We start from the raw sequence: 18,654 nt of genomic DNA on the forward strand, positions 1-18,654 counted from the left end.
AAGGACTTTGGGTTTGCACACTTGACAACAAGGACAACTGAGCGTTTCCAGATTACTGGTATCTTTTGTCAGCAAGGTTACTGCACTGTTACCAGGACTCATTGTGTATTAAGATATTTATTATTTACATACCACTCTTCCATCATTGCCCATTCTAGACATTCCATCATTGTTTACGTTTACATTGTGTGTGAATGCTGCTAATATGTCCCCCCTCCTCCACACTTGTCCTCTCTGTTCATGCACCTTATGTTATATATTTCACACTGTAGTTCAGGGAATGCTATTTCACATCACCATATATAATGTACTCAATACGGTTGGTGTGACAAAACCCCACTTGACTATAGAGGGGCTATTGACCATGAGTGCTCCTATGTTTATTTATTTATTTGGGGGGGGGGGGGGGACAACTCATTCAGATTTATTCTGATATTTTTTTAATTAAAATATACTTTTTAGATATTGCTCTGCCATAGTGATAGAGGTTGCCAAAACAATAGATTTTCAATTGGTTAAAAGTTTAGATACTTAGTATTTAGTGCCATTGCCTTTTAATTTGCCTTAAAACGCACACATCCAATACACCAGGGTGTTCTTCTTATATGCAATACTTCTTGAGTGCAATTCCAGTGTTGTACATATATAGTTTTTATCATATTGTTAAGTTTTGCTCCTCTATTCTTGTACTGTCCACTTTCTGCCGTGACTATGCAAATTTCCCACTTGTGGGACTAATAAAGGATTGTCCCTTACGTTAACTGCTTAACTTGAATCAAACACTTAAGGTAACCTTCCACAAGCTACTCACCATGCGTTACCAGACAATTTGGCCCATTCTTCTTGACAGAACGGGCATAAATCAGGTTTGGGGGCCTGTCAGTTTGGACACTTTTTCAGATCAATCCAAATCGATTTAACGCAGTGATGTATGGTAATGTAAGAAGTGTGGGAGTTGTGAAACAATGAGTTTGCAAGACTTCAGCCTAAGTGTACAAACTTTTAGCCTCAATTACATAATCCAAGGACCAGATTACGGTTCTGTACTTCAAGTAGACGGCCAGACGGTAGCAGACTTTCTATAAAAATTAAGCAATTTAAATTCCTTACCGCAGGGCATTGTAAGAATCAGGAAAACTTCCCATCTCTTCATCTTTCACAATGCTCCAGTCAAAAACCAGTCCTGCAAGGGTGCTGAAGGTATTTCCTATAAAGGGATATGACCAAGCCAAACACAGGCGATAAGGCTGTGTACTGCACGCACAAAGAAAGTCTTCCACCACTCCACCACATACATGTGTAGCAGGTCACTTGTTGAAGACACAGTTCATCTCCCTGCACGCATCTCACCCAGTGTCTAGCACAGATTCTCTCTACCAAGCGGACACCAACCCCCAAATCGGTGTTGTAAATGGTTGAATATCCCTGATCTAGCACACAGTGGGCTTGTCTAGTGAGTCTCCAGTCTTAATCATAAACAGAGAGGCAGCACTATGTAAACTGAAGCCTGAAAAGCCAAACGAAAGGAGGAGGAGATACACAAAGGCGACTGGCATATGTCTCAGGTTAAACATCGGGGGCAGCACAGTGTTCACAAGCTGTGGCACTGAATCATAATTGCTGGCCCTCAACACAAGACAGCTGCAAATGCCTACAAAACACAACATTAAGTATTATAACAAACAAAACATTTATTTTACAGAATAAATACTTTGATGGAAATAGCAACTGGAAAATAATTAGCATCAGAGCTCTAAGTAGTTGGGGAAAAACTCTGTCTTGACATTTCTGAATTTTTCAGTAAAAACCTAATGGACATTACTGATGTTAGAGGGGAGACTCACTGAAGATCTCGTGGGCAGACACTTGCATTACCTTCAGAGTCCAAGGCGTGGATTTTCAGCTCCAGGGGAGAGTCCTCTAGGTGGAGCTCACGAGTGGTAGAGACTATCTGGATCTCATTGATGAGGTCCACAATAGCGTCGCAGCGCAACACCTGGCCAGTTACTTTATCAAACAGAGAACACCCTCATAAATATTACATAATCTCATACAAAAAAAATAAAGTAGTTTTACGTATCAGAACAAAAAAAAATCATCAGGTCCTTAACAAGTCTTAAAATTAGGTAAATACCCCCTCAAATGAACAACATATGATGTATAACAGTGTCATTAATTATTTAACAAACACTAAGCCAATATGCAGAGGCAGTGAGCGAAAAGTAACCCTCACTGCTTCCATAGGAATTAAGAAGGTAAGTAGCAGCTAGATGTAAGCAGAGGTTTTGGCAGTTTGCTGGTCTGGAGCCTTCAGGTGTGTGGTAACACAAGGCCAAGGAAGAAAGACATCAGCTTTCAATTGCTGCTGCCCGTCAGTCAGCTGAGGGTTATAAGGCCATTTCCAACCAATATGAAGTCCAGCATTCTACAGTTAAAAAAAGATTAACAAGTGGAAAGCATCCAAGACAATTACCAATCTTTCCAGCAGTGGGCGTTCCAGCAAACTCACCCCAAGGTCAGACCATGCAAAGCTCAGAGAAAGTTCACAAAACACAACAGCTACATCTCAGACTCTACAGACCTCAGTTATTATGATAAATGTTAAAGTTCATGACAGCACGATTAGAAAAAAAGCTGAACAGGTGTGTCCTGTTGGAAAGGTTGTCAGTAGAAAGCTTCTTCTCTCTAAAAAGAACATGGCAGCATGGCATAGGTTTGCAAAGCTGCATCGAAACAAACAACAAGACTTCTGACACAATGATCTTCAGACAGATGAGACCAAATTGGAGATGCTTGGCCATGGTTCACAGCAAAAACATCTCATACCAACTGTCAAGCACAGTGGTGGAGGGGTGATGGTTCCCTCCACCATCCCCCCTCTGCAGGGGATGGCTTTATTTTTAATTTCCATTGCCAAAAAAAAGGGAGAACACAAAAAGAAAAACAAAACGAAAATAACAGTAGGAATTTGGTGGGACCATAAGAGAGCGGCGCAGAAAAGAATCCCCACAAACCTCAGTGAACTGAAGCTACATTGTAAAGGGGGGCAAAATTCCTTCATAACAATGCGAGAGACTGATAAAGTCATACAGAAAATGATTACTTGAAGTTATTACTGCTGAAGGTGGTTCTACAAGCTACTGAACCCTATACCTAGTTTTTCACACATGGCTTCTTCATTTTGGCTTCATAAATAATGATACTGTGGAATCTGTGTGTATTGTTTTACACCTCAGGTTAGATTTAAATCATTTTAGAAGCTGGTAAGGACCAGATGATCTTTTAAATTATGTCCTGATACGTAAAACCATAGAACTGAAAGAGCCTGTGCTTTTTCTCCAACATGACTGTACATATATACACACACAACATTGAAAAGGTTTTAAATCAGTCAAGATCATGTTCTCTACAACTGTCATTTTTGTAAGCCTTACCTACAGATCTACCACAGGTCAATATAATGCACTTCTAACTAATACATCTCTACTACAAATGTAAACTATGTATTAACCACACAATTGTGTCAAAATGTAAAAATATCGGATATTTAGAATTTAAAGACAGTGGTCATTGTTGACACCGCAGCACACAACAACGGAATGTGTCTTCTACATTTAACCCATATGTGGCATCGTGGCAACTAATTCAGCGCCCAGGGAGCAGTGTTTGGGGGCGGTACCATGCTCAGGGTACCTCAGTGGTGCCATGAGGGTCGGGGATTCAAACCAGCAATCTTTCAATTACAAGTGTGCTTCCCTAACCATTAAGACACCGTTTGCTTTCATTCATCTATTTTTAGATTTGTGTTAGTCAAATTTAGTCTATTTTAACAAAGTTCTGCAAAGCTTACAATCTGGTTTCAAAACAAGGTTTGAACTGTAAGACCCAAATTGTAACATGAACATCTAGAGATACTTACAAACATCTTCTGCAAGGATTATACTGGTGAGTCTGGATGGATGCGTGGACCGAGCCTGCAGCACGGCCCTCTGGGAACAGAGTCGCTCACCAACATCAACTGCCTCCACACTGGCGACCTCTGGTCGTGTGGAAGACCTGCATCAAAGACAAGCATCAGATCCTGCACCACATTCACCCATCTACAATGTGCACAAACTACATTTCTTCCTTACTCAGGGACAGCCCCATCATAAGAGATGCTTAATATTTAAATTTGTTTTCAGTTATACACATTAAGCAGTTCAGATTTAGGTAATTGCCTTTTCTGGCACTGGGGCCTTCAGAGTAGAATTTTTAACCTAATGGACACTGAGGTGACACACACACACATGTTCGCATTACGATGGTACTTCTGGCGCGTTTCGCAGGTGCTTCGACCCAGGAACCTAAATCAAAGCGGGGGTCCATAGCAAAGTCACCGTAAAAACTTGTGCCATCGCCTCCCACCACGTGTTTCCTGGCTCCTCAACACAGGTGTGAATCTCTTTCCCCTTCTGCAGTTTACACTCACCATCTGTAACATCCTTCGGTTGCTTCCAGTGTGAAGTTAATTCTGGTACTTCTGGCGAGCGGTAATAAAACTTTGGGTATATTCAGCTTGGAGGCACCCGAGGTACAAACCGGCAGCGGTATGGCAAATAAAAATAAAAACACCGAAAGTAAACGAGTCCAGATTGCGTCCATTTCCCTTAACTCTCCGGCTTATAGTTAAATATGCGCTAGATCCTCGGTGTCTACACGTTTTGTATGATAGATACTAAAAGAGCAAGTGATTGGATTGGTTTCTTAAAACAAAACACTCCAGTCTCTTATTAAACAAATGCCACTGACGTTAGATTAGATTATTTTCTACGATTTGATTATATTTGTTATTACGATACACGATACTCGTTTATAGCTGCAGCTTATACCAGTGATACTAAGTTTCAATTTGGACAGCATGGAAATACCCAACACGATCACGCCAGTGATTCGCTAGATTCACAAACATTCACAGGTCGATAGATATCGATAGAAAAAATATTCACATATAAGTGTTATTTAAATAACCAAGTCCTATTTTAAATAACAGCATTTTTATATTTTAAAATAGCCCACGGATCATAGAAACACCCGCCATTCACTACTATTCGAGCAGACATGAATGCTGGGAGACGGCCTCGTCACGCGAGGGAGGGGGGGGGACGAGGGCGCAGGGGGGGCTCGGCTTAAAGCTGCAGTGCTGCCGCATCCTGCTTCCTGCTCTACCACTGCAAGGAGCAGTGTCTCAGACAGCTTCCCACTTCTCATCATACTGAACATTTCCCCAGTACTTTTACTGTCATCTTTTGTAGTAGGTTTACATTTTGTACCGCCTGAAAAGTATGAATTTTCACTATTAACATCAAATATCATTATTAGTAGTGCTCCTACTTCAATAACTACTTCTATGCCTATTTATTTGCTTTTGACAGAGGCATGTTCCTTATTTATGGAAATGTACAAGTACGTACATAAAGAAAACACATTTATGTGTGTGACATGTTAAAAAAACAACACCATTGTACGGGGATAAGATGAAGAATATTCTTGCAAAAAATTATGGCGTATGACGTAAATACCGTATTACAGGGTACGCAACAGCAACCTAACAATGAGCTATAGATTACCTGTGTCTGTAGGAAAACAGATCGCACTCTTCATCAGAAATGATTGCCTTTTTCTTTTCATTTTACTCTTCATCAGCATACTTTTTATGTTCGTGATGGACATAATACTTTAACTTCATACCAGCTTCTACTTGCATTATTAATGTAGGTGGATACTGAGTTTTTACCCTGAACCTTAGTATTTTATATTAAAACATGAAATAACAAATACAAACAGAGTCATGGGCACATAAGATAAATGGCCACTGGTTAGTGTCTACATTTGTTCCAATTTAATGTTCTGGTAGTTAATTTCATGACCAAAGATCTGACTGGCAGAGACTGATGACCCCAGCACAGCAGGTTCTATGCGCCGTCTCCGGCCAGAACTACTCACCCACCTGGGGAATCATTTGGTGAACGAAAGGCACCCTGTACTTCTGTTTATGTTTATTACATTTGCATGAGGTGGGTGAACTGTCATTCAAGGGAGTTTATGGGCAGAAGTCAACTGAGTCTTCCTTTTTAGGTGTAATTCTATGCTGCCTGGCAGAGGGATATGTCACTCAAAAATTATCCAGGAAACAAAGTACCTTTTTTAATGAAGATGTCTTTTTAATCATTAGAAAATGATTAGATTTTTTTTACTATTATTATTTACTGTTAAATAAAGCATGGCATTGTGTTATTTCTCAAATAAAGTTGCTGAACAGCTCGAATCGGGCATAGATTTAAGAATTAGCTGTGATATTAAATTGTGTAATATCACTAAACCATACTTTAGCACAGCTCTTTGGCAGCATTAATGTTCACCCTATGGAGATAATCAGCTTGTTTTGCTAATATTATTTTCTATTGCGCTATAAATGGTGTGTTCCATGGATTTACATCTTTGTTGACATCTTCGCGTGTACAAACCCGAGACTGGGGCATGCCAGCTGCAACGAGAGAAAACGGCAATTTATTTAATACTGGTATTTTACAGCGCAGAACAGAAAAGGCAAAAAAATCGCATTACATGCATTGCATACTATCTCTTTAAAGAAAAAGCTGAAGCGCGTTAGCGGTCACCAGCTGGGTTTCCCCCCCCGGCCTCTGTTGAACTTCTTAAATGCCGTCAGCATGTTCGTTATACGGTTTATGATAAATAAGTAAGGTCCATATTAAACAAACTACGCCTGGGTTTAGTTAAATCAACATTTGAAAAATATATATTTTTAACTTTGGTTTAAGTATATAATAGATTAAGCTGGAGTGCACGCTTTCTAGTTTGAATTGCGAGCGGGAAGCTGAATGGGTGCATTTGATACGGAAATCCGACCAGAGAAAAGACCGTCTGGCTGCAGCAGCCACGAATTTCAGTTCCGCCAGTAACTATTATATGGCTTCGCATCATATTCTCTCCACTAGAAGAGCACTTCACAACAGCATCCTATTCCATTGGAAGGGTACCGATAGGGGCCACTAAGACCATTGTAAGGGCACCTTATAGGGCACTGCATCAAATTCTCTGCACTAGAAGGGCACTTCATAACAGCATCCTATTCCATTGGAAGGGTACCCATAGGGGCCACTATGACCATTGTAAGTGCCCTACAAGGTGCATCACATTCTCTGCACTAGAAGGGCACTTCATAACTGCATCCTATTCCATTGGAAGGGTACCCATAGGGGCCACTATGACCATTGTAAGTGCCCTACAAGGTGCATCACATTCTCTGCACTAGAAGGGCACTTCATAACTGCATCCTATTCCATTGGAAGGGTACCCATAGGGGCCACTAAGACCATTGTAAGGGCACCTTATAGGGCACTGCATCAAATTCTCTCCACTAGAAGGGCACTTCATAACAGCATCCTATTCCATTGGAAGGGTACCCATAGGGGCCACTATGACCATTGTAAGTGCCCTACAAGGTGCATCACATTCTCTGCACTAGAAGGGCACTTCATAACTACATCCTATTCCGTTGGAAGGGTACCCATAGGGGCCACTAAGACCATTGTAAGGGCACCTTATAGGGCACTGCATCAAATTCTCTCCACTAGAAGGGCACTTCATAACAGCATCCTATTCCATTGGAAGGGTACCCATAGGGGCCACTATGACCATTGTAAGTGCCCTACAAGGTGCATCACATTCTCTGCACTAGAAGGGCACTTCATAACAGCATCCTATTCCATTGGAAGGGTACCCATAGGGGCCACTATGACCATTGTAAGTGCCCTACAAGGTGCATCACATTCTCTGCACTAGAAGGGCACTTCATAACTGCATCCTATTCCATTGGAAGGGTACCCATAGGGGCCACTATGACCATTGTAAGTGCCCTACAAGGTGCATCACATTCTCTGCACTAGAAGGGCACTTCATAACAGCATCCTATTCCATTGGAAGGGTACCTATAGGGGCCACTATGACCATTGTAAGGGCACCTTATAGGGCACTGCATCACATTCTCTCCTGTAGAAGGGCACTTAGTAAGACACTTTATCATATTTTCTTGTTCTATAGGGCAGATGTCCTCACATGAAGGGGAAACCCAGTTTAAAATAGGATGTCAGTGCAATGGCCAAATGTCCCAATACTTTTGTCGTATACATAAAAATAAGATAATTGATAAATGTTAAGCAACAAAATAGAAATTACACAAACATAAAGAATGTGTAAGACAATGAACAGAAGGCCTTAGTAAAAAGGTTTTAAGACCAGATTTTTAAATGAGCAGAAACCGAGGAGACTGTAAGATATCTGGGAGTGAGTTCCACAGGCGGGGAATTGCATCACAAAATGGTCTGTCCCCCACTGAGCAGAGTTTGGTCCTGGAAACACAAAGGAGCCAACTGCTGTGGACCCTGCAATGTTATTGCAAGTTTTGTTAGGGAGAAGTTCTTTGAGGTATGGAGATGTTGTTCCATGGATGCACTGGTGGGTCAGAAGTAGAATTTTATACTCTGTTCTAATGGAAACAGGAAGCCAATGAAGTGATTGCAACACTGGAGTGATATAGAGGTGCTTTCGTACCTCATCAGGATGGTGGGTACACCGTTTTGAATGTATTGGAGTTTCTGAATTTTCCAATCTGAGATCCTGAAGAAAAGAGTGTTACAATAGTCCAGAATTGTAGAAATAAAGACGGACAAGTTTTTCAGAGTCTGCAAAGCTGAGGGTGGAGTGAAGCTTAGCTATATGCGTAAGATGAAGGAAGGACATTTTACAGAGATGTTTGATATGGTTGTGGAATGTTAAATGGGGATCAAACCTGACAACAAACAGAAATGCAAGCAGAGTAGAAAAACAGTGTACTGCATACTGTATTCCTATATATCAGTTAAACTTTGATATTTTTGTAACACAATATCAATCAAACACAATTATTTATTCATTCTGTTTTCATAACTGCCTATTCAGTACGTCACAGTGAGTTTGGAAGGTAGTACAGGGCACATACTCACATAAACCACCACAAACTATTGGCAATTTAATGACCCTAAACATGCATGTCTTTTGAGAATATCGGAGTACCTGATGAAACACAGGAGAACATACAAATATCACACACACAAGGCAAGGAGAGGTAACTGAACTCACAACCTGGAGAGAACAATCGTGCTACCCAACCTTCATCACTGATATTGGATATTTGAAATCAGTTATGTTATGTTTTCAGCCTTAGGGTGATTTTATATAAGAACATTAAATCACATTACCTGTTCCTTGGCTTTTGCCTTCTGTTTTACGTTTCTGTTTTTTTCTTTCACAGGAAGTACCAAGTTTTTCATTAAACTCTATGGAATTTTCAGCATATGTCAAGAAGAAAGCCTCATTTGCAGATGCCTTACGCAAGCATGAGATTGCTATTGTGTAAAAGAAGGCTATTATTAGAAAACATAATTGAGGTTTTCAATAAAATGCACAGTGTTTTATGATGCTCATTCAAAAACAATTCATTTTGAAATGTATACGCTACCAAATGCAATAAAAACATGCTTCTTCTAGACTGTTATATTCCAGCAGAAGCAATAAAAAACCATGACAGCTTATGCAATGTCAGATCATGATTGCATGAGAGCCAAATTTCTGCTCCTTATATACACATCTCCTTCACTGGCTGTCTGTGCTTAGTTGAAAGTGGGGTAAGCCTGTGTCCCTGTAACCAGAAGGTTGCCAGTTCAAACCCAGCCTTAGTATGTCTGGAGGTCCTTGAGCAAGGCCCTTAACCCCCAGCTCGCTGGGTGCCCCAAAAGATGACCCTAACCCTCCACGTACAGCTTACTCTACAAAGAGCAAGTTGAGGGAGGCGTAAAGACAGTTTCTCCACAGAGATATATAAAGTACCTATTATTATTATTGGCAAATTCAGAGTTCCTCCATGTCCTGAAGAAGACAGGCAGTAGCGTAGAACCCTGAGAACCTTTGATGACTTTTACAACAATGTGCTCTCGATACTTGACCTCTGTGATACATGCTGCATTTGACACTTTGACAAAAAATTAAGGATTTCTTAAAAAGAACAGAAAGCATCATTAGAGTCACTATAAAATTATTGTTAATGCAACATTTTGCCAAAAGAAGTTGTGAATTCCTGTAATAACATTTATGAACTGCTATATGTTTGCATTCTCATGGCATCGGTGTCTGAGGTTATAGGAGAAATGGATAGCTCGGTTTGTAATTCAAGCAGATCTCATCTTCATTTCTATTATGACTGTCTAATAATTATATCTGAGCAGAGTTTATCTAGGATATGTGCTTTCCTGAGTATTTTAAAATATTCAGTGAATCGATTCTATGATTTTCTGAATATTGATTTCCTGATCAGAGAGGTCCATGGAAAGCATGCAGTGATAATTCAGATAGGTGTGAAGAAAACATTTCCTTAGCAATTTCAGGAAGTAACAGTACTGCACATTGTGTACATTGTTTGGATGCAGGTGATAGAGAATGTGCACTATATTGGCAAAAGTATTGGAACAGCAGCTTGTCCACCATTTCACTCTGAATCATCCATCCATCCATCCATTTTCCAAACTGCTTATCCTACTTGGTCATGGGGGTTCTGGAGCCTATCCCGGAAGCAATGGGCACGAGGCAGGGAACAACCCAGGATGGGGGGCCAGCCCATTGCAGGGCACACTCACACACCATTCACACACACATGCACTCCTATGAGCAATTTAGCAACTCCAATTAGCCTCAGCATGTTTTTGGACTGTGGGGGGAAACTGGAGTACCTGGAAGAAACCCCACAACAACATGGGGAGAACATGCAAACTTCACACATGTAACCCAGGCGGAGTCTCGAACCCGGGTCCCAGAGGTGTGAGGCAACAGTGCTAACCACTGCACCACCATGCCACCCCCCACTCTGAATTAAAGGGTATTAATGTGAAGCTGGCTACCTCTTAGTTGCTGCAATAAATAGCCTGTACTCTTCTTGGAAGAATTTCCAGTAGATGTTGGGACACTGCTGGTGGGATTTGCTGCCATTCAGGTTGGGTATTAATATTGGGTGGTCAGGTCCCTGTCTGTGGGCTTGTGTGACTACCACTTCACAGTTGAACTTGCTCCTAGATGTTTCCACGTCACAATCACTTTACTTGTCGTTGACCAGGGCAGCTCTTGCACAACAGAAATGTGCAGAACCGTCTTGTTGGAAAGGTGTCCAATGGTGACCCATGATGGTGCTAGATTTACTAACCTCATCTGTATGACCACCCATTCTGCTGCCATTGTTTTGCTGAAGATTGTATGTCACCAAATGCCTGTGGTTTATGTTGCTGATTCCTCTAAATACTACGGGTGTCCCAGTTCTTTGGTCTATATATTTAATTGTCTGGGTCAGCATCTGTCTATCTCTGCCCTTCATATGTCTTCCCTGTTTGGCCAGCAGGTGTTGCTGGCCATCCTGTCCCCTCTTCTGTCTTCATGCTGGACTCCTGTGTGTTTTCCCTGCTCCCTAGACTGCTGTGTGGTTCAGTGGGTTGAGTATGGAGGACAGGAACTATAATTCTCCAGTCACAGGTTTGAGGCTGGCTCTAAAACAATCTCATATGTTCTATTACTTTACAATTTTTTAAATAAAACCTTAATAAGTGGATCATCGCCTTTTCCTTCCTGGGCCATGCCATGAGTGCGTGACAGTTGGTTAACTGATTAACAGGATTCATATTTGTAGATCATTAACAGTCTAGTCTGCTCTAATTAGTGGCCAGAGATTCCAACTTAATTTATTTCAAAGTTGTATTTGTCGCATACATAATTATACTGAGTACAATGTCCAGTAAAATGCTTGGTTGCCTAGACACAGACAAGGCATAACATATTACAAACATTCCACATTAAATAATGATCACAAATACATAAAATGTGCGAAATTGGCAGTAAGTGGAGGTAGTGCAAGAGTTCATAATAAAAAAATATATAAGTACATGTGTGGACTGGGGAGGCTGCTGAGAATATTGGTGTGCAGGTCCTAAACACCGTGTTCATTCAGGACCAGAATTCCCTGCAGAATGAAGCTCTTCCTCTGCCTTCCTCTGCTGACCTATAGGGGGCAGTAGCACTTCCCCACCCCCGGCACAGAGAAGAGGCCAATGCTGGCGTGGCTGGGATCCTTAATCATCTTCTTGGCCCTGGTTCTGCATAGTTTGATGTAAATGTTCGGAAGCTGTTGAGTGATGTCCGATTGTGTGTTCGGCTGACCGCACAAACCTCTTCTGAGCCCTGTGGTCCTGCTACAGTATGTGCTGTTTCTTAGTACTGAGGGGGGCAGCCTGAAGTCCCTGAGATGCATAAGGTGGTAGAGGAGTCAGTGAGCCTTCCTGACTGAGGAGTCAGTGTGCAGGGACCAGGTCAGGTCCTCGACTATGTGAACACCGGACTCTCTGAAGCTGCCCACTCTCACACTAAAGCAGCATAGTCCCTGTTGTGATGGTAGTCCCTCTGCTGTTTCTTCCAGAAGGCCACAACAAGCTCTTTTATCTTGTTCTCATTGAGTTTTCCTGGCACCAAAGTGACAGCTTCTTCACCTCCTCCAGGTCGGCCTACTCGTTATCATTGCTGATTCAGCCTACCACAGCTGTATCGTTGACAATTACATTGGACTTGAATGTGACCCTGTAGTCATACGTATACATGGAGAACATCAGAGGGCTCCAGGCCTGGCCCACAGACCTGGGGAGCTCCCATGTTGAGGGTGACGGCCGATGAGGTGTTGCGGCCCACTCATACTACCTGTGCTCTGTTCATTACAATGTCATGAAACCCAATTACACAAGGAAACGTTCAGTCCAAGGTGGTGACCCTGGAGAGGTTTATGGTGTTGAATGTTTAATTGCAATCTTGTCACCATAAAGTCATCTCCAAACAAATATTCTCAATTTTTTTCAGTATAATGACCATCGTAAACAATAATTTCATTTATTATGTGTACTTAATGCTGTTGACCAGTAGTCACCAACGAAACACAATTGAATGTGGATCATGCAATCAAGTGCTCATCAGCAAATTTTATTGTCCATTGCTAATGGCTGTCAGGGAAAAATAATTGGGGACTAAACAAACCAGCTGATGGTAGAGTTGAATTTTTCTTATAATGACAGCGTTCTTGTTTGATTTTAAAGGTACAAAGGGGAATTTAAATTCTACATATTTATATCCATAGAAATCTTAATTATATGATAATCTAAAGACATTCCAGATCCAAAAATGAGTGAGGGCCCCTTGGTAGAGCAGGAAAAAATGGGACCCTGGTTTGCTAGAACATGTACTGCAGTGTTGACCAGGTCTTTTCAATTCTCATCTCTAAGGCTTGCTGTTTGAGGGACCTGTTTGGTAAGAAAGGCATGGGACCTTCTTAATATTATATCTTCACATGCAATTAGTCTTATTTTGCATGTCAGATATAATATTGAAGAAACAAACAACCCTACTCTTTGAAGCACATTATCCTTTCACAAGCTTTGGAGCGCATGATAGGATGTAGGCCTTGTCTTCTGAATGAATATCTCCCCAGCAGTGATATTTGCAGGACACTCAGATCATGTCTCTTAACAGTCTAGGTAAAGATCAACAGATCTTTTCAGGGATGGAAAAACATAGAAGAATGTTTCTTTGATGTGCAGATTTAAGGTTTTTTCTTTTAAATACCCACCACCACTACCCCCCCCCCCCCCCCCCCCTTCGTCGGAGGACAACTTTGTATTCAATTCCAATTATGTATAAACAGAGATTTCTCCAGACAGACCCACATCCACCCCATCCTTTATATTGTGAAGAAGGGGTAAACAGTAACAAGTACAATATCTGATGGCAAGTTGAACAGAATTAAACTGATTATATACAGTAGATGGATGTGGACGGGCAGGTGGATGGACAGACAGATACACAAGATAGACATATGAGTTCTGTCATACGAGGAACGGTTACTTGAGCTAAATCTGTTCAGTCTCAAGCAAAGGAGACTGAGGGGGGACATGATCCAGGTATATAAGATTCTAACAGGTTTGGATGCAGTTCAACCAAATAATTACTTCAGCATTAGTTTAAATACACGAACTCGTGGCCATAGGTGGAAATTAGCGGGAGAACATTTCAAGATGGATTTAAGGAAGCACTTCTTTACACAGCGTGTAGTCAGAGTATGGAATAGCCTTCCTGATAATGTAGTGCAAGCTGAATCCTTGGGTTCCTTTAAATCAGAGCTAGATAAGATTTTAACGACTCTGAGCTATTAGTTTAGTTCTCCCCAAGCGAGCTTGATGGGCCGAATGGCCTCCTCTCGTTTGTATAGTTCTTATGTTCTTATGTTCTTAAAGAGACATTAACAGCCATACAAACAGGCAAATCAACAGACGGCTGAACTGACAAATAGACAGCCTGACTAACAGGTAAACGGTAAACAGGCAAAGACATACAGTTATATAGTGTATTATTAGAGTATAGAGGTCTACAGAGAAAACTGGTTGCTGTTCGTGAGGTTGGAGAAAGAGAGAGAAAGATAGGAAGAGAAAGAGAAATAGAGAGGGAGAGAGAGAGAAGTTATATGTATTAGGATAATGACCAGGAATGGTGGGGGGTGCACAAGTTGAGAATAGGTGTTGTAAGGAGTATAAGTGGTTCAGTTATTACTGAGTTGAAGAAAAGTTATGAATGGATTCCAGATATCTTTAGAGTCTTTGAAGGTTGATATATTATTCTACTTTTGAGCTGAAAGTTATTCTATAAGGATGTATTCTGAAATTAGGTTGATCCAATGATTTACAGTATGTGACAAGAATTCCTATATTTCCAGTTTTGAAAGACTTTCTTAGCTATAGCTAGAGAGACCAGTACTGGGTATTTCATTTTCTGTGGAATACAGACATAAATGGTGAGGGGGAAAGCAGGATTCGACAGTCCAAGATGGTAGAGGTGGTAGAGGTGGCTTAATGACTGAAATCCATAGATGGTTGACTGGCTGACAAGTCCACGTAGCATGCAAATATGTGTCAGTCCTCACTGAGGTACAGTGTGGACAGATATCTGTGTTGGCTAATCCCACTTTAAGTAGTTTACCTTGAGTGATGTGAGTCTTATGTATGGTTTTATATTGTATAAGTTGTAGGTTAGTGTTAGAGGTCATGGAGAATATTTTTTTGCAGATATTTGTACAGAGATCTGGAGTTGTAGGGAGCGCCAGGTCATTTTCCCATTTTGCTATTGGAAGTGTTATGGATGAGGTTGAAGAGGCAATCATTTTGTAGAGTTTAGAAATTATTATTTTTTGGATGAACTGCAATTCTTAATAACTGTTCAATAGTGTTTGTGGGTTGGAGTGTGTTGTTTTTATTAGTTTTACTTTTAATTATTGCTTTCAGTTGTTGGTAATGAAGGAACTGGTCTTTTCTAACCCCATAGGGGGGTTGTTAAATTTTGTTCTAACCCTAACCAGATTTCAGGTTTGGCGACAGCAACTAGCACACACCTATTCCATCATGCCAGTTATGACAAAAACAAAGCAGTGAAAAACGTCTAGATTTTACCTGTTTTGTACGAGGTCCATATGGTACCAGGAGGTGTCCAGTTCTGTCTGCTAGAATGTTCACTGTATGCGATATGAGTGCAGTAATAGTTATGCATTTAGAGGGTAAATTACTCAGCAATCATTGGCTTTCATTATTAAGACTTCAAATTGTTTTATCTTTGCTTAAAAAACTTTCATTACTGAGTTGCAAGCAGCACGCCTGATTATTCACTGACAGCCCTTGTTTAGGCTTGAAAATCAATTTTAACCTGCTTTGTGTCACATTCTGACAGCCACTTCTGCAGTTTCTCGCCTCCAGAGAAACCTGCCAAAATTGTATTCATGAAATCCGTGATTACTGAGCTTACAACTTAGCCAAAGACTGCTGTGATTTTTCCAGTAGGCGAACTTGCTTAAAAATCAGCAGTTTAATGAGATTAAGTATTTAATGATATTTTTATCTTCAGTTCAGTCATCGGGGGAAATGTTATTTGATTGCATTAATCGTGACATGCACCGATCCAACACCATTTGACAACAGTTCACTCATTTACAAGGACAGCTTTGAGACCTGACATTCAGCTGTACCTATTATAACCATGGCATATGCAATTAGACCTGATGATTACAGCTGATAGGAACCACTTGTGTACCAGTGGGAGCAAGAGACAGCAAGTCTGACTGCAAGCCAGTAATCAGAGGTATGACAGAATTCATTGCTGAGTGAGTGGCTTTGCTGCTGTGTTGCAAGCATATATAGCATTTCTGTCACTCAGAGGTATTTAAGGAGAAACAAGGTGAGACATACGGCCTTCTCAATGAAGAGAAGTTGTGCTAGCTTGATTTTACAAAGCAAAACTTCTCTTTATTTTCTTCCTTCCTTTTTTCATTATTTTTGGAGAGGATGGTAATTGTCAGGGGGCGGCATGGTGGTGCAGTGGTTAGCACTGTCGCCTCACACCTCTGAGACCCGGGTTCGAGTCTCCGCCTGGGTCACATGTGTGCGGAGTTTGCATGTTCTCCCCGTGTCGTCGTGGGGTTTCCTCCGGGTACTCCGGTTTCCCCCCACAGTCCAAACACATGCTGAGGCTAATTGGAGTTGCTGAATTGCCCGTAGGTGTGCATGTGTGAGTGAATGGTGTGTGAGTGTGCCCTGCGATGGGCTGGCCCCCCATCCTGGGTTGTTCCCTGCCTCGTGCCCATTGATTCCGGGATAGGCTCCGGACCCCCCGCGACCCAATAGGATAAGCGGTTTGGAAAATGGATGGATGGATGGATGGGTAATTGTCAGTTGTGATGTTGTCCAGCAGGTGGCTATACTGTAGGTAAAACAGGACACTAAGCTTGACCTGTCATGCCCAGCTCGTACGATCCTCGTGTGTGCTTCCCTGATCGTACCCAACTGCACCCTGTTATTTTGCCCTGTCTTGTCTATTTAGTCCACGTCTTGCCCTATCATGTTGTCCGTCATTGATGTTAGTCTATGTCAGATGTTTCCTGGTCCCCGTTGCCAGCCAATAAATCCCAGTTTTCGCCTTACCTTGCCTCCTTGCCTGCTTCCTGCCTGCTTTCCTGCCTGTGCGATTACCCGTTTTACCAGCGACTCTGACATGACCAATATTAACTAATCTAACATTGTCCGTTGGTGTGTTAATTCATAATTATCAAGCGATTTGAACAGGCTGATAGTCTCTGTCCTACTCCTGAATTTATTTAGCCCATATTTGACATAGCAGGGGGCAGCTAATTCAGCGCCCGGGGAGCAGTGCTTGGGGGTGGGACCTTGCTCAGGGTACCTCAGGGGTGCCTTGCTGGTCAGGGATTCGTACCAGGAATCTTTCAATTACAAGTGCGCTTCCCTAACCATTAAGACACCACTGACCACAAACTGAAAATAGAACAAAGACAACATATCAAATTCAACTGAGAAATTATTTAATGATATATATGTTCTATTTGAATTTCATGATGCCTGCAGCATATTTCAAAAAACGTTGGGACAGGGGCAACTAAAGACTGGAAAAGTTATGTAATGCTAAAATAAAACACCTGGCTGAATATCCTTACAACTAATTACGTTAACTGGCAACAAGTCAGTAAGATGATTGGATACAAAAAAAAGTTTCTTTGCAGTGAAGATGGGGAGAGATTCACCACTCTGTGAAAGACTGAGTGGGCAAATAGTGCAACAAATTAAAAATAATGTTCCTAAATGTAATATTGCAAAGAACTTGGGAATTTCTTCATCTACGGTACAAAATATTATTATTATTATTGTTATTATTATTATTATTTATTAAAAGATTCGGGGCGGCATGGTGGTGCAGTGGTTAGCACTGTTGCCTCACACCTCTGGGACCCAGGTTCGAGTCTCCGCCTGGGTCACATGTGTGTGGAGTTTGCATGTTCTCCCCATGTCGTCGTGGGGATTCCTCTGAGTACTCCGGTTTCCCCCCACAGTCCAAAGACATGCTGAGGCTAATTGGAGTTACTAAATTGCCCTTAGGTGTGCGTGTGACTGTGAATGGTGTGTGAGTGTGCCCTGCGATGGGCTGGCCCCCCATCCTGGGTTGTTCCCTGCCTCGTGCCCATTGCTTCCGGGATAGGCTCCGGACCCCCCATAACCAAGTAGGATAAGCAGTTAGGAAAATGGATGGATGGATTAAAAGATTCAGAATCTCTAGAGAAATCTTTGTACGCAGGATACAAAGCCAAAAAATAATATTGCATAGCTGTGATCTTCTCATCCTCGGGCTGCACTGCATTAATCAGACACAGTGCTGTAGTGGAAATCACGGAATGGGCTCAGGAACAGGAACACTTCCCATTGTCTTTGAATACTGGTCGTCACTGCACCCTCAATTGCAGGAAACTATACCACGCAAAGAAGAAGTCGTATCTAAATATGATCCAGAAATGTCGCCGACTTCTCTGGGCCCGAGCTCAAGACGAACTGAGGAAAAATCAAAAACTATCCTATTCTAATAAGTAAAAATTTCAAATTCTATTTGAAAATTATGTACGGACCATCCAGCTTATCAGCAGACAGTTGAAAAGCC

The 18,654-nt window shown here is 41.5% G+C and overlaps 1 protein-coding gene across 2 annotated transcripts in view; it reads right to left on the bottom strand.

Annotated features, from left to right (window-relative positions):
- nup210 (nucleoporin 210) overlaps positions 1 to 5,105 on the bottom strand; it is a 31,681-nt gene extending 26,576 nt beyond the window's left edge. For both annotated transcript variants that reach the window (XM_049016089.1, XM_049016088.1), the window contains exons 1-4: positions 4,472 to 5,105; positions 3,920 to 4,056; positions 1,876 to 2,007; positions 1,111 to 1,207 (exon numbers count right to left, since the gene is read on the bottom strand). In XM_049016089.1, coding sequence (XP_048872046.1) covers positions 1,111 to 1,207; positions 1,876 to 2,007; positions 3,920 to 4,056; positions 4,472 to 4,644 — 539 coding nt within the window. In that variant the 5' untranslated portion in view covers positions 4,645 to 5,105. The remainder of the gene's footprint in view (positions 1 to 1,110; positions 1,208 to 1,875; positions 2,008 to 3,919; positions 4,057 to 4,471) is intronic.
- Between the last annotated feature and the right edge of the window lie 13,549 nt (positions 5,106 to 18,654).

Source organism: Brienomyrus brachyistius, chromosome 6 (assembly GCF_023856365.1).
Source record: "Brienomyrus brachyistius isolate T26 chromosome 6, BBRACH_0.4, whole genome shotgun sequence".
NCBI classification, from domain to species: domain Eukaryota; kingdom Metazoa; phylum Chordata; class Actinopteri; order Osteoglossiformes; family Mormyridae; genus Brienomyrus; species Brienomyrus brachyistius.